Source organism: Stegodyphus dumicola, chromosome 9 (genome assembly GCF_044657685.1).
Source record: "Stegodyphus dumicola isolate Sdum_Otavi_A_Nest chromosome 9, ASM4465768v1".
In the NCBI taxonomy this organism is placed as follows: Eukaryota; Metazoa; Arthropoda; class Arachnida; order Araneae; family Eresidae; genus Stegodyphus; species Stegodyphus dumicola.
Genome location: NC_140776.1, coordinates 127,137,886 through 127,160,186, shown reverse-complemented (window position 1 = coordinate 127,160,186; position 22,301 = coordinate 127,137,886). Strand labels below are relative to the sequence as shown.

The window sequence follows — 22,301 nt, the reverse complement described above, 5'->3', positions numbered from 1 at the left end:
TTCGGGAAAAAATTTAAATGAAGTGCAGTAAAAAGTGTGTAGAATTCAATAAGCCGTTGAAAGAAGTCATGCAGTGTCCACATCAGATTTTTCCGTTTTTATATTCAGATAGAGACTTTATTCCTTTCAAATTTAGTACATTAGAAGTACTTTTCTTTGAAATGGAATAACTCTGATTGAACACAGCTGTACAATTTGTGCAAGGATTTATTTTATTTTAACCAATTAGTTTTAGTTTGATTTTCCTGTCCCTCCTGATTTTAGTTTCCTGCCGGAATGTAAATTTTTTTCTGACGCAGTATTTAAATTTAAAAGTGTTTCTGAAGCTGTATTTAAGCTGCTATTCAAGAGTTCAAAAAGAATAGTATCGGACTTAGTTCCGATGTTTATGCTGGGAGTTTGAAACTAGCTCTCTAATCGATGATCGACACCTTTCAGTTTATGGTGATATTTCTCGGCTCGGCTTTGCTGTGTGCAGTCGATTTAGCAATAGTTAACCTAAGAAGCAATCGTTATCTATTTTTAGTGTGCATTTTACATTCTTATTTTCTGTTAATTAATTAGCCACAAGTGGTGATTAATTGGGAGCACAGTGCGTGAATCTGCTTTAATTTAGTTTAAATAAAAAGTTTATTTAAACCTTTCTTCTGTAGTACTTATTTTTAAAGATTATTTCGTTTTCGACATAGAGTCAAAGTTGTATGTTACCAGAAAATACCCAAAGACTAGACCCAAATTTGTTAATATGAATATTTTTCGTTGAATTGCGCATTTCCATAACCTTCGAGCCATCTATTTTAAGAGTCGTTTCCAAAATAAATTTCTTATTCTGCACTCTGATCAAAAAAAAAAAATAATAATAATAATAGGAGAAAATTATTTTGAGTATGTTAAACCTAATAGTTAAAATACTAACGAGAAAATGTAAATAGAAACTCGTTTCCGTAATGTGCCAACAAACTTCTGTGATATCTACGCGCGACATGATTAGTCCGGGTGAGAACTATACATGAAATCGAATTTTCATATGAACTGAAAATCTAATTTAGCTCGAACTGTGGACTGATTTCGCCCTACAGCGACACTTTTTGTATCATTTCTAAATCCCATAACTACGTCTACCCTGTTACTTCAAAGATTCAAATCTATCGTGAGGTAAAAGCTACTTTTAACGAAATGGTTATGCTATAAATATAACTATTACACTTGACTTGAAATAAAAGTTATTAAAAGTGAAATAGTTTGGTTTTTTAAAGTTGTGATTACAAAAGAAGAAAAGTCTTCTGTTTTTAAACGTTACAAAAACAGATATGAAAAGCAATCATTGTTTGCAATTTAAAAATAATATAAGAACACGACAATGTTGATAGCAATCAAAAGTTTTAAAAAAGATTCCGAAATGGAAGCAAGTTAAATTTGTTTTTTTTCTTAAGATCGATTAAACGGCAATTTGACAAGAAACCAGAAATTGCTATCTTGCAACTTTTTAAAAATTGTTAAGGAAAATTATTACCAGATTAAGCGAGATCAGAATTTAAAAGTCGGCTCCAAAGAAATAAAAAAAACATTAAGACTTTTAAAGATGTAATTCTGTCCGTAAGCGAAAAGAAACTCTATCTTCATTCAGCATTTTACTGTTCTCATCATGTACATTTCAAGATAAAAAAGCAAGGAAAATAATGCTGTGGAAAGCTTTAAAAACTATACATATTTCTTTAAAGGTTTGATTATTTCCATCAAACAACACCAAAAAATAAGTTTTGGCCAGACTTAGCTATAAGCTACTTTGAGATTTATTGTCAATTATTTGAGTAACCCGAAAACTGATTAAATCGAATATTTTCCGAACGTATCCCAAGCTAGGAGAATCAAAAGATTTTGGAATGTTATTAAATGTAAGTACTCAAAATAAAAGTAAGGAACCTGATCGTTTTATTGAGTTCAAGAGAATTTTTAGCTGTTAAAATCAATTCTCTGAACAAACAGTACAAGTGTGTATGAGGAGGGCCAAAGCAAATTTTTATAAAATAGACTTAAAAAAAACTTTTAGCAGCAGAATGAAGGAAAGAGAAACTAATTAAATAGTATTCTGATGTAGGTTTAGTTTTATATTTCTTACAGAGTTAACATTTAGAAATGTTAAATTTGTCCAATTTTTTTACCTAGGATGATTTTATACTCATCAGTTCCTAAATCTCTAGTCTTCTTAGGGATTGTTTCAAATTATACCTGTAAATGTATCTTTCCATTACATAAATGATATGTGAGAAGAAACCAACATTACAGAAAATTCAATTTCGTAGTTAACGCTGATGGCGGACAACATCGATGGCGCAGTCACGAACGACATTTAATGCGGTGGCCCATTGAATATTTATAAAAATATGCATAAGCATATTAATAATAATGCAAAGGGAAAAACTAAAATTCATATTTATTTTCTTATATATAAAGTTTCATACATGTAAGACATTTATATTAGTTACACTTTGTAATTCAAATGGATTGAAAACTGAAAAAATTCTTTTTAAATTCTAATTAAACATATTAACAGTTAATATTACATATTCAGACAGAAATTTACTTCAATTAATTCTAATGTGTTTAATTAATTATTAAAAAATTACTTTAAATTAAACTAAAAATTAACAAATTACGAAAACTTTCTGTGTTTTCGGAGAAAATTTCCAAATGGGAAAAGTCTTGAGAATAAATAAAGGCAACGTAATCTTTTCCTTTATTGTTAAAATTTTTAAATATAAACGTAACTATTAGCATAAATTAAAAAAAAATATCTATGCAAATAATTATAAAATTCTTTATTTCTTATTACAACTTGACACTTGCAGGCGTTTTGATTCTGAAAAAGTTGTAGTCTTCAAGAAATATTATTAGAAATCTTCATCACAGGCTTTAGATGCTCATCGGTGAATTGGCTTCTTTCCTTATTAAATTAATTTTCAACTGTGAAAAAAAATCTGCTTACATAGAAATATATCCCTCTAAAAAGAATTATTATTAGTGTAAAAATTCGTAACTGAGGTTACTTACGTTTTGACTAATAATTAATAATCAAATCTCCATCTTCATAAAATTTGCATAACTTCATAAAATGTTTGTCTCACTTTATAAATTAATTACCTCCATTTATAGATTTTCTGGTGCTTTATTCACTTTTTACTTTTTTGTACGAAGTAAAGCAGGTATTGCAATCGCCAAAAATTTCGGTTACCAGATTTCAACGGACTCACGCGGTTCGGTCGATCCTGAATTCATTTTGACTATTTTTTTGCGTGATCACTGTGCTTACAGATACCTGTACCTGTACTTACAGATAGAATAAAGGATTCTTTATTCCAAAGGATTGTAAAATGGATTCATAAGGATAATCAAGAGCTATTGTTCTCAAACCTCCTTTTTGTTCTCTCCTTTCACTTTTCAAATAAATAACCGCTGGCGCAGCAGGCAAGTTCAATAATTATCATAAAAAATATATAAAGCTTTTAATAAATCTAACTAGTGCCATTTCATGGGTCCAGCTGATAATTAGTAATAGGAAATGTAAAGAACTATGTTTATTACTTTTAAATTGCTTAATTTCTTAAGCAATAAAATACTGATTAAATGGGAACGAAGAACTAAATATCTTATGCTTCGCCGAACGACAACAAACTAGCTCGTGAACGACAAAAATATTTAATATCGGGCAGTAGCAACATATTTATTTTAAATGGCTGAATTCTTCGATTACCTTCGAAACTTCGATCTTTGCCGATTGGCAATAGATTTCTTTTATATCGTTCATTTTTCTGATTATATTCAAAACATGAATACCTTATGCTTTGTCTTGTGGGAACGCACTGCTTTAGAATTCTCGATACAGTGTTTAGAGTTGCGATATATTTTATGATTTTATGTAATGTTTTCTCAATTCATCATAGCATGCATGTTCAATTTTCTTGTAAGTAACTTATACAATTTCTTTTGTCTTTTTAGTGTTAACCTTTTGCCTTTTTAACTTTATCTACTGAACATGATTGGCTTTGCATATAAAATTCACATAAACTAAAAGTAAACAAACTACGAAAACGTTCTACGTTGCGCAACATAAAATTCCACAAAAAATTCCAAAATATCTAAAAGCAGCATATCTTTAGAATTCCCATAGACTATTCTTATACGCTGCCACACAGTTTTTATAGTTTCTCTATCATTTCTTTAAAAATAATGCATATCGAAAACATTTAGTGGCAGAATTTTTATATTTGAAAAGTTATACGAGTATATAAAGATGCTAACAGAAAGGTGCTAAAATAAAAGAGCTGAAACAAATTAGTGCTAAAATAAAATTCAGTTTCGGCACTCACTTGCAGGAGAAAATTTGAAATTATTGAAAATTTGATGTAATGACATTTTTCATAAGTTGCGCACGAGAAGGATTCATGGGAGGGAGGTATTATTTAGGAATACTGTATCTAAAAAAACAGAGTCGAAATATTGGGTACAATAGGTTAATTATATTGACGCAAAAAAGTGCTTGAAAATACAACAAATTTATAGAGATATCAAAAAACACAAATGTTGTATGCATACGTATATCAAAATACTGTTACGTTTATCCACAAGAAGCTATATGGTACTGATTTAGAATTGTAAGCATGCTTTTACCTGTAAAAGGTAGTAAACGTTAATGTAATGCTTCTCGTGCAGTCCGTAATATTTTTTCCTTTCAATAACGAAACAAAACAAAATTAGTTAATTAAAAAATCCTGGAAAATGTTGATGTAAACAATAGAAAAAACGATGTTGTAAAAGGTATTATCTTCTCAGTTCTTTAAAAACATATACTAGTGTTTTGAAAGTGCAGAATATCGGGCAGTATAATTTGGTGTATTCCATATAAAAAACAGATATCATTTTTAAAATAAACTACATTTTTTATTAAATATATTTTCAATTATAAACATTCGATATTTAAATTAACGATATCTTCACGACTTCAATAAGATTCTAGTTAGAAAGTTTTTTGTCATTTTCTGGATATAAAATCTGATTTGTTACGTAATTGTTGACGGGTATAGTTGTCGTTTGTTTAAATTAAAGTTAACAATGTTTTATTAGTAGCTTTTATAAATTATCATTTGAGGCAGTGTCTTCAAATTTTCAAATCCCATGGCAATTTAGCGCTGGCATTAAACACATTTCTCGTAATTATATTAGCATTATTATGGCATTATTTATCGAAGCAAGATTGAATAGTTTTGAGTCCAGTTTTAAATTACTTTCATTACCTCTTGAAATCAACGTGAGTAACGGTCCAGAAAATCTACAAATAAAGCTTATTAATTTATATTGTGATATAATCTTATTCAAAGATTTAAAGGTACAGATTTGAATAATGCTTTTCGTATTTTTCAAAAGATAAATAAATACTCTCAGTTACGAATTTTTATAAGAATAATTTTGTTTGGCAATACTTTTACATGTCAACAGCTTTTTATTGGCAGTTAAAAATTAAAAAAAAATAAAGCAAGAACAAGGCTGATCGATGAACATCTATAATTCCTGACAGAAATAGTTTTTAGCAATTTTTCTCCAAGGTTACAAACTTTATCGAAATCGAATCGCCATGCGATATTGTAGCTGAAAGCTGTAGTGTGAGAAATAGAAGTACATAATAATTTACTCACAAATGAATATTTTTTCTATATGCGTCAAAGAAAACTTCAATAAATAAAAGAAAGGTGATGCTTGTAGTTATTTATGTTCAAGTTTTTTTTCATTTAGAAAGTATTCGTAATTTGTTTATTTTTAATTTAAAATTTTAAAGTAAGGAATTTATTGGTTAAAGCAGTCTGAAAATTTAGTATTTAACTATCAATACGTTTGAAGTATAAAATGCAATGAGCAGAAATTTCATGCAGATTCATATCTTCAGATTTCATACATAATTTAAATATAAATTGCAATTTCTCTTTTGTATCATTATTATTAGGATTTATGTACGTTTTCATGGGTATTTAGAGAAAAATATTTAATTTAGTTAAAAAAAAACCTTTTTATTTATTAAAATAAAAAAGAGAACAGAGAAGAAAAAGGAGAAAGAAAATCGGAAAGGTACCACATTTTAACGTCGCATCAGAGGATTTGTTAGGGACTTTTAAGCTCTCGCTGAGCTTCACAGCTTACCAATATGCTCTTGAACTCACTCCTAATAATTAAACTTTTTTTGTCTTTTTAGCTTTATTATTAAAATTTCTTTCTTAACATTTAGTCCGTATAAAACTGAAGAGAAAAATATCAAAATATTAAAAAAAAAATGTATCATTAGAATTTACAATAGAGTGTCAGGTGTTGCCATAATTTTTTTCATATTCGCTGTTTTATTTCTTTGAAAACTAAAACGCGGCCAGCCGCCTAAAAGAGTTACGATAAAAAAGAAAAGTATATAGAGAATTTAATCACCTACATAGTGTTATTTCATAAAAATATTTAATATATTTAAATATTTTAATGCATTTTTATTTAAGTCAATGAGATTAAAAAGAAAATATTTTTAAGAATTGCGTTTATTATTTTTTTAGTCGCTTGGCCTGCTACCCAGTGCAGATTGATTAAATTAGAATGTTAAATTATCTTATTTTTACTGATTGTCAACACGCTGATGCGTGGAGATAATAAGTATTTTATTTGAGACAGTGGCAACGCATTGCTTTTGAATAACCGAATTTGTGGAATAAATTGAAAGTCAAATATCTTATATATTTTGCCGAATGGCAGCAGTGTTTTCTTTCGAGCTGTGTTGCCACTGCATGCTTTAAAAATCTCTGAAAATTTCAAACAAAAATTTATTAAATTCGTACAAAGTATGAAATAAATAAAAACCAAATTCGAAACTAAAGCATTTAAGCTTTGATTTGCTCATATTTCAGTGGAGGACTACGCATATTAAGAATTCGGTGGCTCTAGGTGTCATCATTGTTCATGCTCGCAGTGTTTTTTCACAATATGAAGGTCATACATATATACAGATTCTTCATTATTTAAATTTTTATATATTTATAATCGCGATAACATTTTGTGGCAACAAACTGGAAATGATTCGGACAAAAAGTGTGTTTCGAAATTAATAGCCTTTCTGATGTTAAAAAGCATATACTAAATATAAAACGTCATTCTAAAATCATGAAAAAAAGGCCTAATAGTAATTTTCAACACTGAAAGACGTTAAAAATAGAAGATAGAAACTGTTAAGTTGAAAACAGCAAAGAGATAACTTTGTTATCTTTCCTCCCTCTCGGCCGTCCTCGAAAATCGAATTGTACTTGTCTTGTCTAAAATGAAAAACCAGGAATTCATGCATTATATTTGTCCTCAATATGAGTTCCGTTTATTTTTTAAGCTGCGAAGCTACGTTTTTGACAAAATATTGATGCAGGTTTTTTATATTAACAGAAATGCTAATACAATAGAAGATAAACGATATTTTTGTAAGCTTTTACTTAGTTTACTCATAGTGTTTCATTATGGTAGGAATTTTGTCGTAGACTGTAAAACTACTTCCTAATAAACCATTGAGCTTAAAGTTTGTACAAAGACTGTTTTCAATCATAATGCAATCTGGGGAAACAAAAGCTTCAAAACTCGAATTAGACTTTTATAATTCAATGTTTGAACACCTTTTAGTACATACCCTCCTTTAATAAACAAGTTAAAAATTATGATTCTGTTGTTCAGACCATTCAGTAGAGTGAAAAAACAAACATTTCAAATGAAGCTTGTAGGAATTGTTTTACTTAATTTCTGCCTTTTTCGCGAATTGTCTATAATAGTTCAATTTATTTCAACTCTTTAACGTCCATGATTTTAACAGCTTAGAATTTAAAAATGTATTGCATGTAAAATATTGAAATTTACAGATTATTAAACGAGCAATTCTTCTTCTTTTAAAACAAGGATAAAAACTGTATTAATTAAAGAATTTTCTATACTTATTTAAAACATATGTTTTAATATATTAGTCTCACGCAGAAGAAAAAAAACCGGATCTTCTGACCATCGCATCGTTTTCAGACATATTATTTTCAGTGTTAGGATGTTCAATGTTAGGATGTTAGTGTCAAACATATTGAGCTGTGTGCGGGCATCTTGTATGATCCCTACCTAGACCATCACCATACTGGTCCGTTTCCAAGATGTTGCTGGGATGGTATTGGATTCCAGGTTCCCTCTGTATCAATAATCCCCGAGAATCAATCAGGTTATAGACTGAATTTGGATTCATCCAAGAAGACAGAATTAGCCCAATAAAAAGGTACTCAGCGTTGGTGTTGTATGCGCCATTGGTAAACGCTCTCTTTCGTGGAAGGGAGGGAGTGAAATTCAAATAGCGAGCTTTCTGGCATATAATCCTGTCTAAGAAGCCTTCTGGCAATTGTATTCCTTCAAAATGATGTTCCTGTGGTAATAGTAAGGTTACGAGACAATTGTGTGACTGTGCACGTAATCTGGTGCTTCTCTGAAAGTACCAAATGCCGGTAGTCATTGGTCATTGTGGGCTCTCGGGCATCATTACCCTAGTTTTCTGGACACTGTCTCGTTGTTTTTAAACTGACTCCACAAATTAGATAAGACACTTGGCGTTACATCCAGTTCTCATGCAAATTGAGCTTGGGACTGCCCTGCCTTAAGCCTACCCACTATTCTCCATCTCATACCTTCGTCTAAGTTATGATGTGTACTCCTTTCACATAAAACAGCAGAAAATGACAAGATTATTGAGGAAAGACGATAAATATCACTTCTGTGTTGCAGAGCGAAATGACCTGAGCACCTGGACGCGGACTTTTGTATTTCATGCTGGGGTAGCGACGCCCACAGGAGTACGTAAACTAATATCTGTGACACCAGTTCCACAGTGACATTTTATGGCAACCAACAGTCCAGGTTTTGTGTAATATTTTAAGAGAAATGCGGGAAAATGTTTTCCATCTCTTAATTTTGTCCACCAGTGTATTTATCGAAATCGTTTTAAAAAATGCATAATTTCCCTTTGTATTTCATACAATGACTAACCCTGATTCGGAGGAATCTAATTGCCAGATAGACTGAAGGAATATAAAACACCAGGAATAATATCATACCGTCTAAGATAATTAAATAATCATATATTTTGAGAACCTTAAGCCAGAAAATGAAAGCGTAACCGAAGATGAAAGAAGTTGTCGCTTCTGAGACTAAATTATCAACAACTCGCTTGTAGAAAATCACGATTTAATCATTAAATCGTCAGCAAGAAAAACTGATTAAGAACTCATTGCCCTTATAAGGACGGCATATGTTCTTCAGTTAAATGCTCTTTTTCTGACAACTCAGAAAATATACGAATAATGCAATTTTAATGATGAGAAAAGAAACTACAAGAAGGATACAGTTTAAATAATTTATTTTATCCCATACAGAAAATGCAATTTTAATTCACTTAACAGAAGAATAGATTAAGAAGAGAATCAATTGAAGCGTTGCTCCCATCATTCCATCAATACAGTTTGCAAAAACCAAAATACACAAAACCAGATTTCTATTTTATGACAGACAAGAAGAATGTCTTCAATAAAAATTAATACAGCATTAAGTAAAGCTAAAAATATCAAAAAGAATAAAAATTAAGCAGAAAGAATTCTAGGGAAGCATGCTTAAGGAAAAATTTGTATACATGTTTCCTTACATACATACAGAATTCTTAGCAATGATGCGGCAGACATTTACATACAAAGAATGTTGTATAAGTAACGCATAATATTTTTATACATTTATATATGTATGCATATATAAATGCAGTATATATCCAGTTAGTGAGTAAGTTTTTGAATTAATTTCGTTCATGTTTTGAATTAAAAAATATTGCAACTTAATTATTGTTGCTCACAGCGCATATTTGGGTTTTTAATTTATTTTGCACTTTATTTAACCAGTTCACCGTTTGCCCCGAGAGAAATACGTTCACAGAAAAGGCATCGTCATCCGTTAGCGTCGGCAGACTCTCGTCGGGGTGAAATTTGGTCTGAACCGTAACCCCCGAGACACATACGACGCAGCGACGTTTTTCCAACCCCCACAGAATGAGTCGAAAATCAAAAGGGGTGATTGATGGGTTACTTATCTTCTCAGCGGTGTTGCATTAGGATCACAGCGGGGCTGTTTCAGGAAAGTAAAGGATGGGGACACTTTCTTTGACAAGCTACCCCCTCAACATATCTTATGGGATCCACAACGGCTTTCTTCTTTTCTATTAACGGACAAAGGGATTTGAATGCTATCCTTTCAATTCTTAACGATTCAATTCTTCTCTTTTGTTACAGGCCATCAAGAAAACAATAAAACAAAATTCAAGGATATTTCAAATACTAGCTAATGCCCTTATTTTTACGTTATATAAAGCTTTTTCTTGACAATTAAAAATTACATTTACATTGCAATAGATTTGGGGTTAGGTGCAGGAAATGGAAGTGGGGTGGGTGCAAAGGGAAAAATATCTGCTCTAAAGATTACACCAGTCTTTGTGTTTTATGTTGCTTCTTAGGGGGTCGTTATTCACCATCCTTCAGTGTGACAGGTACGCTGTTCAATCTGATTTGAACAGAACTTCTAAATAGGCTTTCACAGGTGGTGAAAGGGGGAAAGAAATATTCTGAACCCAGTTTTAGACACAAAAAGTTTACCTTTCGATGCGAAAAATAGCACGAAATGTTTACGATTTTCCTAACGGCGACCTGGTTAAATTCTTGAATTATTCTATAAGCTGGTACAGGGTGGCCATAAAATATTTAACGATAATTAAACACTAACGGCCTTTCTGCTCAATCAATCGAAATGAAATTTCAGATGCTGTGATTTGAAAACATGCGCTCGAGATTGTAATGACTTAAAAAAATGAATTTCATGTGCACACCTTAGATTTCAGATAACCTCAGAACCAGAAATCTATCAAAGTCGGGGGATCGTCGTGGTCACGAAATTGCAAAGTTACGGGAAATGGTTGTATATCCAAAGTGCTGTTGTAACACTTGCCGAATATATGTGACAGGCATGGAGGAGCATGTTGTATCCAAACAATGTCATTAAAACCATTTCGCGGCTGCAGTTCAGGAATTATGTAATTCTGCAACATTCTTGATCATCAGACACTTGTGAACTCGTGTGAAGGAACTGGTCCCACGTCATGAGTATATTCGTCATCCCAGTGAACACAATTCCTGGGATGACGAATGAGCTCTTTTAATTTTAATGAGAAATGCCATAATAACCACATCTGTCCATAATAACCACAGCGGTCACCTACTATCTTTGTCGTATCTGATGGGGAAAATTCACAAAATCGATACGCTGTTACTCGTCTCCAGGTTGCAACATTTGGATGCGTTGGAATCGATGAAAGAAATCCACAGAACAAAGGACAACATCCAAACTGAGAACAGCACTTCTTGCAGTATGCAATGCACCCGCAGTAACTGTATCATGCACTCCTACAACTTGATCACGAACGTATGGTTGTTCGGATCGCGATCTATCACATGTGTATCTATTTTCTTCAAAGTCTTTTACCAAATCACGTACAGCTTACGGAACATGCGCTTCCTTTTAGCTTATAATTTCTCCCGTAAACTCGCACTGATTCAGTAACATTTTCCCTGTGTAGATAAAACAACAACAGCAACATTTGGGCGTTCCCCGTTCCGTGAATCAAATATCACACTACGGGTCCACTCCCCTTGGGGCACGTCGTGGAGATTCAACCTCCACCAGTACCCCTCCAAGGGGTGGCGCACCACCTGGAAATACTTTGATCTCCAGGTCGTCAATTGCTACCTGCCAGTCGCATGGGAGAGCCTGTCGCAGAAGGCCGTTACCCAGCAAACCGGGGGGAAGACCCCTGGCTACGTATCCAACCGCTCAGAACATGCCAGACCCTGAGGCCGGCCAATAAGTGACCTTTCTCAGGGCCTTCAGAACCACCAAGTTCATAAATGTGATACCCCCGTGGCCGAGACTGCCTAGGTTCAGATCCTAGACAATAGCTTCGCAGAGTTCTCAACGTCGACCCCGAGGGGTGTTCAGATAAAAAAGCTTTATCAGTTCACCTTGTTGTTTCCTTTTAAGCATCGTCTTATTAGCATGAGCGAATTACTGATTTAAGAAACAATCTTCCCACAGCGCTTGTAAATTTTCTGCAAGCAATGACTTGAACATGGTATTCTGCGGTTAATGCTTCTATTCTGAAAAGTGCGTCAGATCACTTCCTATCTGTGTTGTCAATCGTCTCTTACAATGCTATTCTTTGCAAATGTTTTACGGCAATTTTAGTCATACGTGTATCCTTCCAACGTCATTTATGGTTTTTCTATGCGCTTATCAATTTGTGTAGGAAAAAGGTCGGTGTTGCCATTCAAAGATTTCGAAATGTTTTTATTGTAACTGTAACATTTTAAATCATCATAATCTCGAGCGCATACTTCAAATAAAATATCTGAAATTTCATTTCCATCTGATGCGCGGATAGGCCGCTAGAGTTTTATATATCGTGGAAGTTTCTTTATGACCACCATTTAAATATTATATACATATATGTATATATGTAAGATATAACAAAATATCATAGCTGTTTCAAAAAATTAATTGGTGACCTCAAAATTAACATTCTTAATTTGGTAATCTGCCCCTAAATTCATCTCTTCTCACATGTTCTAGATTTTTCTATCTTACGTAATGTTTCAATGCAGATACCTCTTCTTCAATGAAATTAATTGTAAACCAAAACTCTGAACTGAAACTTTTCAGACTCCCACCCTTCTTCCTCTGAAAGTACTATAACTCTTCCCTTTTTTTCCGCACAAGCTCTCCTGCCGGCAAGATGCTTTTTATGTATGCTGCTGCCGCTTACTTGCTTAAAATGACGTCGTACTTCAAAATGCAACTTACTGTATTCAGATATAATTAAGAAACATCTTGTATGAAAAAAGGATGATTTGATATGCGTAAAAAATAAAGAGTGTGAATTTACAAAATATGTTGGACTAAATTGCGCCATCATGCTTTTCCACTCAGTCACCTTCAAGCCACTACGGTCCTCTCCGTCATTTACGCAACATCGTAAGCTGTTAAAAGTTCCACTGTTTTCATTTACACATTTGGAATCATTACACACACACACACACACACACACACACATATATATATATATATATATATATAATTTATTTACTAAAGAAATATTGATTATATTATCTCCCAACATAAATTTAGTAGAATGTATCAAATTGAGGAGTATGAAATTTAATTCCGAAAATTGTTTTTTAAAAGGAACTTGAATGTAAATCATGAAAAAAAAAATTTTTAATGGGGACTTGAATTAAATCATGAAAAAGATTTTTAAAGGTATTTGAATTTAAATCATGAATTCAAACTTTGAAAACAACAAAAATTCAAACTTTGAAAAAGGAAATTAATAAACCAAGTAATTATCGTCATTGATCAGAAATTAGTTGGCTTTTCAAGGGGAACAAACCAACTCCCGTTGTAGAGACATTAGCATTTTTTGGAAGCCAGAGAGATGAAAAATTAGCAACCGCCTTCGCCGGGAATTGAACCACGGACCTCTGAAATACCAGCCCAGCGTGCTACCGTTACACCACGAAGGCACGCTAGAAAAGTGGGAGAAATACCTTATACCGTTCAATGAACAATAATTTATAAATGCGAAGGTGTTCCGTCTTTTCCTCAAGTAAGAATGAAGATGCCAAACTCAAAATTTCTAAAGAATCTATTGTCTTGGCGAAAATGCTACATTTAGAATGAGTTCTTTGGTAATCTAATTTGGCTTTAATGTCTCTAGTTTTTTAAAAACCCAGTAACTTAGCAGAACTACAATTTTGACCTTAACTAAATTTGGCAGATTGGCATCTTCATTCTTACTTGAGTAAAAGACGAAACACCTTCGCATTTATTAATTATTTTTCATTGAACGGGAGTTGGCTTGTTCCCCTTGAAAAGTTAACTAATTTCCTATCAATGACGATAATTACTTGGTTTATTAATTTTCTTTTTCAAAGTTTGAATTTTTGTTGTTTTTAAAGTTTGAATTCATGATTTAAATTTAAATACCTTTCAAAACCTTTTCCATGATTTAATTCAAGTCCTCTTTAAAAAAATTTTTTTTCATGATTTACATTCAAGTTCTTTTTAAAAAACAATTTTCGGAATTAAATTTCCTACTACTGGGTTACCTCATTTTGATGCATTCTACTAAATTTATATTAGATAATATAATCAATATTTATTTAGTAAATAAATTATTATTATCTTACTTTGCAGCTATAGCGCAAGTATTAGAAAAATGCTATTATACTATTAGATGCATATATAACCTAACTTTTAGGGACATATATAACCTTTGAATAATTTTTGGTTAATTGGAGCCACTAATATATTAAAATTTAATAAAAGCAATACCAATAATAACGAAATCGATTACCTTGGCCTAAAAATTCTCACTGTAAAAAATTGAACTTTTTGATGAAAGAAGAATTTTTAACTTTCATACCAATAAACTAACACAAATGAATTCAAATATGTCTAAAACTGTAACTGTTTAACATATGATGTAGAAGGAAATCATTTATCAATACTTCATCAGGAAATTCAAAATCTCATAATTAGATTTATTAAGAATGAAATTTCTCTTAATTTTATGAATTTGCAACTGCAAAAACTGCACATTAGTTTGTTTTAATTTTTCTTGTTACGTATTACAGAAAGCATTTAAACCGAATTGAAGGTATTTACTTTATGCTTAACAAACTGCAAATATCCCATGTAAATATGTAATTAGCCTCTTTATCTATGTTACTAACAAATGCCTATTCTATTCTAGCTGCATTATAAGCCAAACAGGTGAAGACATTTTGCTGCTACTTACTAATTTCCTTTTCAGAACATTTTTTTATACACTTCCTTTCATACAAGTAACTTAATATTTTAAAATTATAAAAATTCAGTAGACTCATATTTAAAATTTAATTTCTTCTTTTAAATTTTTCCGTTCTACTCATTTTCCGCACCATTTAAAATTTTAATATAAAAAATTAAAAATTTATCAAGCAAGACATTTTTTTAAATGCAAAATTTCCAAAATATTTTCAATTTAATTTAATTTTTACTTTTCTACATTTTAGCATTTAAAAAAATTAATTTCTGTAATAAAATTAAAAATTTTAAACATTGCAATTACACTCCCCACCGCTTTCTTTTTTTACAACGTTTCAACTCAACTCCCTCCTTACCACATCCCATTTCCACATCCCTCCTTACCATGCAGTCTCCTGCTGCAAACTTTAGCTGGATGTAAGGAAAGTTTTAATCTGTTGAATTTTTCTATTTCCTTTTTTATTTCCAATTTTGAATTTCGAATTTTTTTATTATCTATTTCAAATTTTGTAAAATGTTAACGAAAAATAACAAACTCAACGATGATTTGGTGATTAACAAACTCAACGATTTCAAAGAGAGCCATGACGATATTGCATGAAAAAAAAAACATTTTTATCTATCTTCAGCGCGCAAAACCGTATCGGGAATTCTAAAGATATGCCGCTTTGCTGATTCTAAATGTTTTATAATATTACTGTTGAATTGAGGGGTTTAAGTAGGAAGAACATGATATTTAATAAATAAAGGTAACACACGAAACGTAAAAAAACGCCATTTTCGGAGTAATATAAAATCTGAAAGCCTTTCGAATTTTTTTAAACTATGATTTTGATTTTATACTTAAATCAGGTTTACTTCCTACTGGATTATATTTTAATTGCATTTATCTCCATATATCAAATTCAGACTTAATCGCCTTTTGTTCTTAATTTTGTTTTTCCCTCTATTTCCTCATTCATGTATTCAAAACTGATATTGTACGACACTTATTTGCATTACTTTTAGGTAAATTACGTTGTAAAAATATTTGGTTCCTTTTCCTGAAATTTTGACTTAACCACATTGTTGCCTAATTACATTTCTAGTTCCTAATTTTATACTGTTTAATTTTTTACATTGTATACTTTATTTAGGACCGCGTCGGTGGGGATTATATTTTTATGATTAATTAATAATATTTTTGAATCTTAACTTTTATTAACATTTTTCAATGACCTTTCAATATTACAAAAAATTTTAAAACTTTGCAATATTATTTTAATATACTTTTAGTTAGTTTATTTTTAATCATTTAACTTAATAGTTATCTGGATGTAATTCAGAAACATGGCTTTGTTGAAAATGTTCCGGTTGCTTCCTGAAAAAGACCCAAGAATTTTTAACTTATAATTATTTTCTTATGCTGTTTTTTTCCTTCCGTTTATATTATTCCTTTTGGCCAGTTTACTACTTTTATTATTATAATTACTTTTTATCTCTTGATTATATATAATGTAGAATATGTAATTAATGCCGAATATTCCTTAAAGAATGGGGTCTCGTGCTTGCATCTTCGGAAATCCATAGATGTTTTTCTATAAAGCAAACGACGATGCGTGGTCGGATTTTCAGCAAGGTATCTGCCATATTACAAATAATTTCAGATAAGAAAGAAATAATTGCGTTTACTCACACGTTCTCTGCTGCACCGTTGCACTGCCCAATTGATGCGTCTTCCAGAAATACTGCGTCTGCTTCGGCACCAGGGGAAACATAGAACGGAAAAGGTTTGACATTTCTTCCATTGCTGATTCTGTGTCTCGGGAAATTCGATGCCCATCTGAAAAGCAACAAAATAAATTAAAATATAGTTAATTAGTTCAAAAGTATTACAATCTGATCTTCAAGATTTCCTTCGAAGTTCGAAAGGTATCAAGAACTGATATTGATGCTTTTTTATTTCAACGACTTTTTATTCCGTTGTAAAAAACAAAAAACAAAGGAAGTATTTTAATCGCGAAAAAATTCGGTTATCAGATTTCAACGGAAATGTACATTTTTATCGTTCCAGAATCTATTTTGATTATTCTTTTGGGGAGACATCTGTACGTACGGACAGAATAAAGGACTTTTTTATTCCAAGAAGGATTGTAAAAGAGATTTAAAATGGACCTTCTGGTGACGTCCGTCTAACCATACGTACGTATGTAGCTTGCATAATCAAAAACGATTAGCTATAGAATTTTGAAATTTAGTTTATGGTACTGCTATAACATCTAGTTGTACAGCCCCGTTTTTATTGCAATCGGCCTTACCAAAAGTAACCCAGCCCCTTAGCCGGCTTAAAAATTCTTACCACAATCGATGCAATCGTATTTCAGCAATCGTTGTGCGTAGTCATATACTTCCAGTTACTTCCATTCATATACTTCTAGTAAGTGTTGTAAATGTAGAAACTATTCATGCTTTGGTAATGTCAGATTTAAAGAAAATGAATTTTGGACAAAGAATGAAATTTAACCTTTAATGCAGTCTCGTGGTTCCTATAATTATACTTGGGAAAGTTTTGTACTCGTTATGAAAAAAATATACGGACTCCCATGCGACAAAAATTGACTGGAGTATTTAATTTAGAAAGTTGCAATTTTTGATATCGTCTTCTACTTGCCTTCGAAGGATCGGTTATTTGAGTAAGAATAATTCGAAAAAATCAGTTTAAATGAAGATCAGCAAAAATTTTGTATAATTTAATAGACCATGTAACGAAGTCATATGGTATTCACGTCAGATTTTTTTTATTTCTGTGGGATGTATAACAAATTGATTTCCTTAACTGAAAAAAAAAAATATGTATGTGAAGGTAATTACACGGAATAGGAATAGGAGCTGGCTGCAAAATATCAGAACGCTAATCAATTTCGAATTCCCTAAACTGAATGCGAATTTCCTGCTGTTTAGCACAATATATAACACTAGCTGTGTAATATTGGGCTGCATAACACCAGCTCAATGATCCATTGTAATAAATTCTGAAATTGTAAGAATTGCGAATTCAATTTGTAAAGCGGTGCAGGAAAATGCAATTTTCGACTTCAATGAATAAACAGTTTAAGCGATAGTTTCCTTGACTAGATAAAATCAGCACTTTCCACTTTAGCATATGTTAGTTATTTCAATAATGCCAAAGAATCGGGCTCTTAGCAAAGTTTTCCCCTTGATATTGAATCATCTGCAGTGTATTTCACGAACTTTTGTTCTCTTTTAGTTTTCTAATTACGTGAGTCTTACGCTGTGCCATTTTTATTTTAAATATCCTAAAGGTTAATTCGGCACCCAATGTGACCACAAAAAAGACCCATTAAATCTGCTAAGAAAACAGTCATAAAAAATATGCTGCGGCGAGCACGGTAACTTTTTGTTTTTTCATCCAGATGTGCTTCATGTAGTTAAAGGAACTTTACTATTCTCAATTTTTTCAATTTATGCATTAGTTTCTTGCGCGGCGCACCACCTAAAATAATTATCTTTTTTATTAAATATTAGAGAATACGTCTGTTTGTATGTATGCATGTTCCTCACGTCATAGTAAAACGGAGATTAAAGACTCAGCGATTTAGAAACTTTGTATTGCCGCTGTGCAGAACGCAAGGTATTGATGTTTCAATTTTAATTAGAAAAATCCTCGGTATGAACAAGTGTACGGCTAAACCAGTAATTCGGCAAAAATGCAATATATTTGTCTTTCAAATTTAATTGAATTTTGAAAAAACGGCTCCATCTAGAGCAGGGTTTCTCAACGAGGGCGACTTTATATACTCGTAGTTTCAAGGGGGAAGGCATATAATCAGCCTTTTATTTACTTGTTAAGCATTTAGTTTTATTTTATGAATATAAGAAATACGTTTCCTCAAATTTTTTTATTTATAATTATTTTCTATTCCTTACCTTGTTTAATTCGCGCTAGTGTGCAAAACATAAGCAACAAATTAATTTCTCAACATACAAGGCGTTTAACGGCCAGTAAACTGAGATGTCAACTCTGTAGAAAGGTAATGCACATGCAACTATTAGGACCATGACGTTAGAAGATACGTCACGGCACACAAAGTGAAGGACTCAGAGTGTGTATTGAAAGGTAATTTAAGAAGAAGACGCATTTTCAGGCATTCGTCTGCAGGGGAAAGTTAGATTTCACTTGCCGTATGGCTACAAAAAAACATCAGGACTCCTTTGCATGTGGTAGATGGATTGGCAAGCTTGAAGAGGAGAGTAGTTTGACGTCTGTCTACCAAGAATTTAGAATTGATAAAAGTGTTGCTTCATCAGCTTGGAAAGTTGTCCAAACGACAGGTATAGCATTGCTTAGTGGATGCACACAGCAGACTGAAGACAGGCGTCCTTGTTTACTGCTGCCAGACGACTGCATAAAGGTGGCCTGTTCGCCTCGTTACTGAACACTACATACCATTGACAGAGCCCATTGGTGGCACCGTTTATACTAGTGTAGAGATCACAAGGACTGGACACCTTATAAATGGAATCATGTCCTCTTTGCCGATGAGAGTCGTTTCAATCTAACAAACGATTCTCGGCACCATTTATTATGGAGAGAGGTAGGGACGTGCTTTTATGCTACCAGCATCAGGGGAAATATCGTTGGGGTGGTCCTGGTATGCTTGCAGGAGAGGCATTATGATGAATGGGTGGAAGGCGCTCTATATTTTGATAGAGATTCATTTACCGAAAATCATTCCTATGAGGAAGTTATCCTACCCACGTGCGTCTTTTCTGAGGTGCCATTGATGCCGACTATTTTTTATGGATGACAATGCAAGGCCGCACATGACTCATACTGTTGAGGAACTCCTAAGAAGTGAATATATGCACAGAATGGAATGGCAAGCGTGCTGCCCTGATTTAAATCCCACTACGCATGCGTCGCGTAGTTTAGGAAGAAGCCTGTCGGCACGATCGTAACCTCCGGAGAACACCAGACAATTAGAACTTATGTTTCTTTAAGAATGGGAAATTTTAGCCTAAATTATTAGTTAATTTGGCACTGAGTTCAAAAGACGGTGCAACGCAACCTTTGCAGTTACGGGAGGTAATATCCCTCATTAAGGACATTTGGTCTGTTGTTCTTCCGTTTGAAAAGACAGTTTTTTGTATGTGTTATAAGGATCTTAAGTTTTACTAACGTTTATTTTATTTTAAATCTTTACTATCACTTCTTATTTTCTACTTCCGGCCAGAATTAAAAGCTTTAACTTATTTATGCAAATTTGTCTTGCTAACGCCAAGTACTTAAGTTGTGGCTTTTTGCCAAGCGAGAGAGAGGAAGGAGTTAGTAGAAGCAGGCTGGTTGCCTTAGCAGTTTTACTCGGTTGCTGGTTGCCTTCCAGGCCAGAGGTTTAATCCTCTTGATAATTTTAAACGTATTGTAGTGTTAACAGTTCTCTGTACTACATACGGCTTCCTGTTAATATAAGGCCAATCTTCCACGTAGGGCCTTGTTTATTATTCCAAAGTTAAGTTAGATTTTAGTTAATATTTTTTTATATTCTTACGTTTAGACCACAAGTGGTTGGTCTCTGTATTCCGAAGTCCGGAAATTATTGTAAAGAGTGAAAAATAAAGGGTTTCGTATACCCTTCCTGCGTATCTTGTCTACTTCCCACATTTATTGAACATAGCTTTAGTAAGCTCCCTGTTCCGAGTGAGGTCTTTGCATGTTCCCAAAGCAAGTAAGGAGAAACATTGAACCTGATAGTGGCGCCCGACGAAGAAGAATAACCATGGCCGAGTTTCAAGAAGAACCTGTGCTGCCTGCAGAAGCGGCTCAGAATCCAGAAATGCCAGCTGCCGCCCTGGAAGGATTTGGTTACATCGTCCAGACCATGCGCGCTTCGATGAAACCAGAAGCAACATTTAATGGAAACTCACAGGTAACCAGTTTTTTGGAAAAATTGGAGGACCACTTCATGATGTATCCCGTGCACGAGTTCCAGAAAGTCACCTTAGCTACTAGCGCTTTGAGGGGTATGTAATGTATAGGCAGAAGTCTCTTGGGTCAAGCGGGAAGTCCCACCTATACTTAACGAAAATTTCAAGACTGCCTTAGTAAAAGCCTTCCCTGTCGTAAGGGATCGTGCGAAATTAGAAGCGGAACTTTTCAGCATATACCAGAAACCAATTGAAAATCTCTCAAGCTTTATTTTAAGAAAAATTCACGTCTTCAAACTCTTGTATGGAAACCGTCCGGATCCTGAGATAATTCAAGTGATTTTGCCGAGGTTACTTCCCCAAGTACAAGACTTTATTGAATTAAGGAATCCGACTACACTGGAAAAGTTATTTGAGCTAGCAATCCAGTTTGAAAGTAGAAGAACGGCGAACATTGAAAGAAGACGCCAATATCAACAACGAAACCAATTTGGTGAGCCAAGACCACAGAAAAGTCAAGCACACGGCTACGGAAGCAAAGCGAATCAGTGGGCAAGGAAACCCGAGCATCCAAAAACAGCCGGCGAACATCGACAGTTCAATAGCAATCCAGGAAGAACGTCTCAAGGCCAGTGGAAAAAAAAAGGAAAGCATGGAAAGAAAAAAAGATTTAAACTAAAACGGATTTCTGCTGACGGGAGGGTGCGGAAATCCGAAGGCCAAGAAAACCCCTCTTCCTTCAAGTTAAATACAGTAATGGTGAAAAATTTGACTCTTCCGAAGATTGAAGTGTTGGTGAATAACATCCCAGCCACCGCACTCCTGGATACAGGCGCGCAGTGTTCCTGTGTGGCAGAAGATTTTTTTAGGAAGTATTTTCGGAAATACCGCATATATAATTCGGATAATACGACAGTGTTAGCTGCGCAAGGAGAAAGATGTAAGTGCATAGGTAAATTACCGCTATACATTCGTATCAAGGACGAACAAGTAAAAATTATGTTTTTTATAGTAAAGAATCTGCAAGCACATATCATCTTAGGAATAGATTGTCTTTCAGAGGCAGAAGCAATGCTGGATTTTAATGAAGCGATCCTTAAGCTGACGATGAAACCAGTTCGAGAAGAAAAAACGGAACCGCCAATGTTAAACCTTAACCACCTGCCTAAGGAAGAGCAACAAAGAATCCGACAAGTGGTAAGTGAATTTGCTTCATTATTTAGTGATATTCCAGGATTTACTCAAGTTACTAACCATAGTATTGACACCGGAGATTCAATGCCAGTTCGCCACAAAGCATACTGGTATGATAAGAATAAAGAAAAAATTATAGAATGGCACATTAGCGATATGCTACGTAAAAAGATCATAACGCCCATCTCAAGTAGTTATGC

At 33.1% G+C, this 22,301-nt stretch overlaps 1 protein-coding gene across 1 annotated transcript in view; it reads right to left on the bottom strand.

Annotated features, from left to right (window-relative positions):
- The window catches only part of LOC118204019 (uncharacterized), a 174,261-nt gene that overhangs the window by 15,183 nt on the left and 136,777 nt on the right, over positions 1 to 22,301 (bottom strand). Inside the window, exon 2 of the mRNA XM_085824543.1 lies at positions 16,658 to 16,804. Coding sequence (XP_085680669.1) covers positions 16,658 to 16,804 — 147 coding nt within the window. The remainder of the gene's footprint in view (positions 1 to 16,657; positions 16,805 to 22,301) is intronic.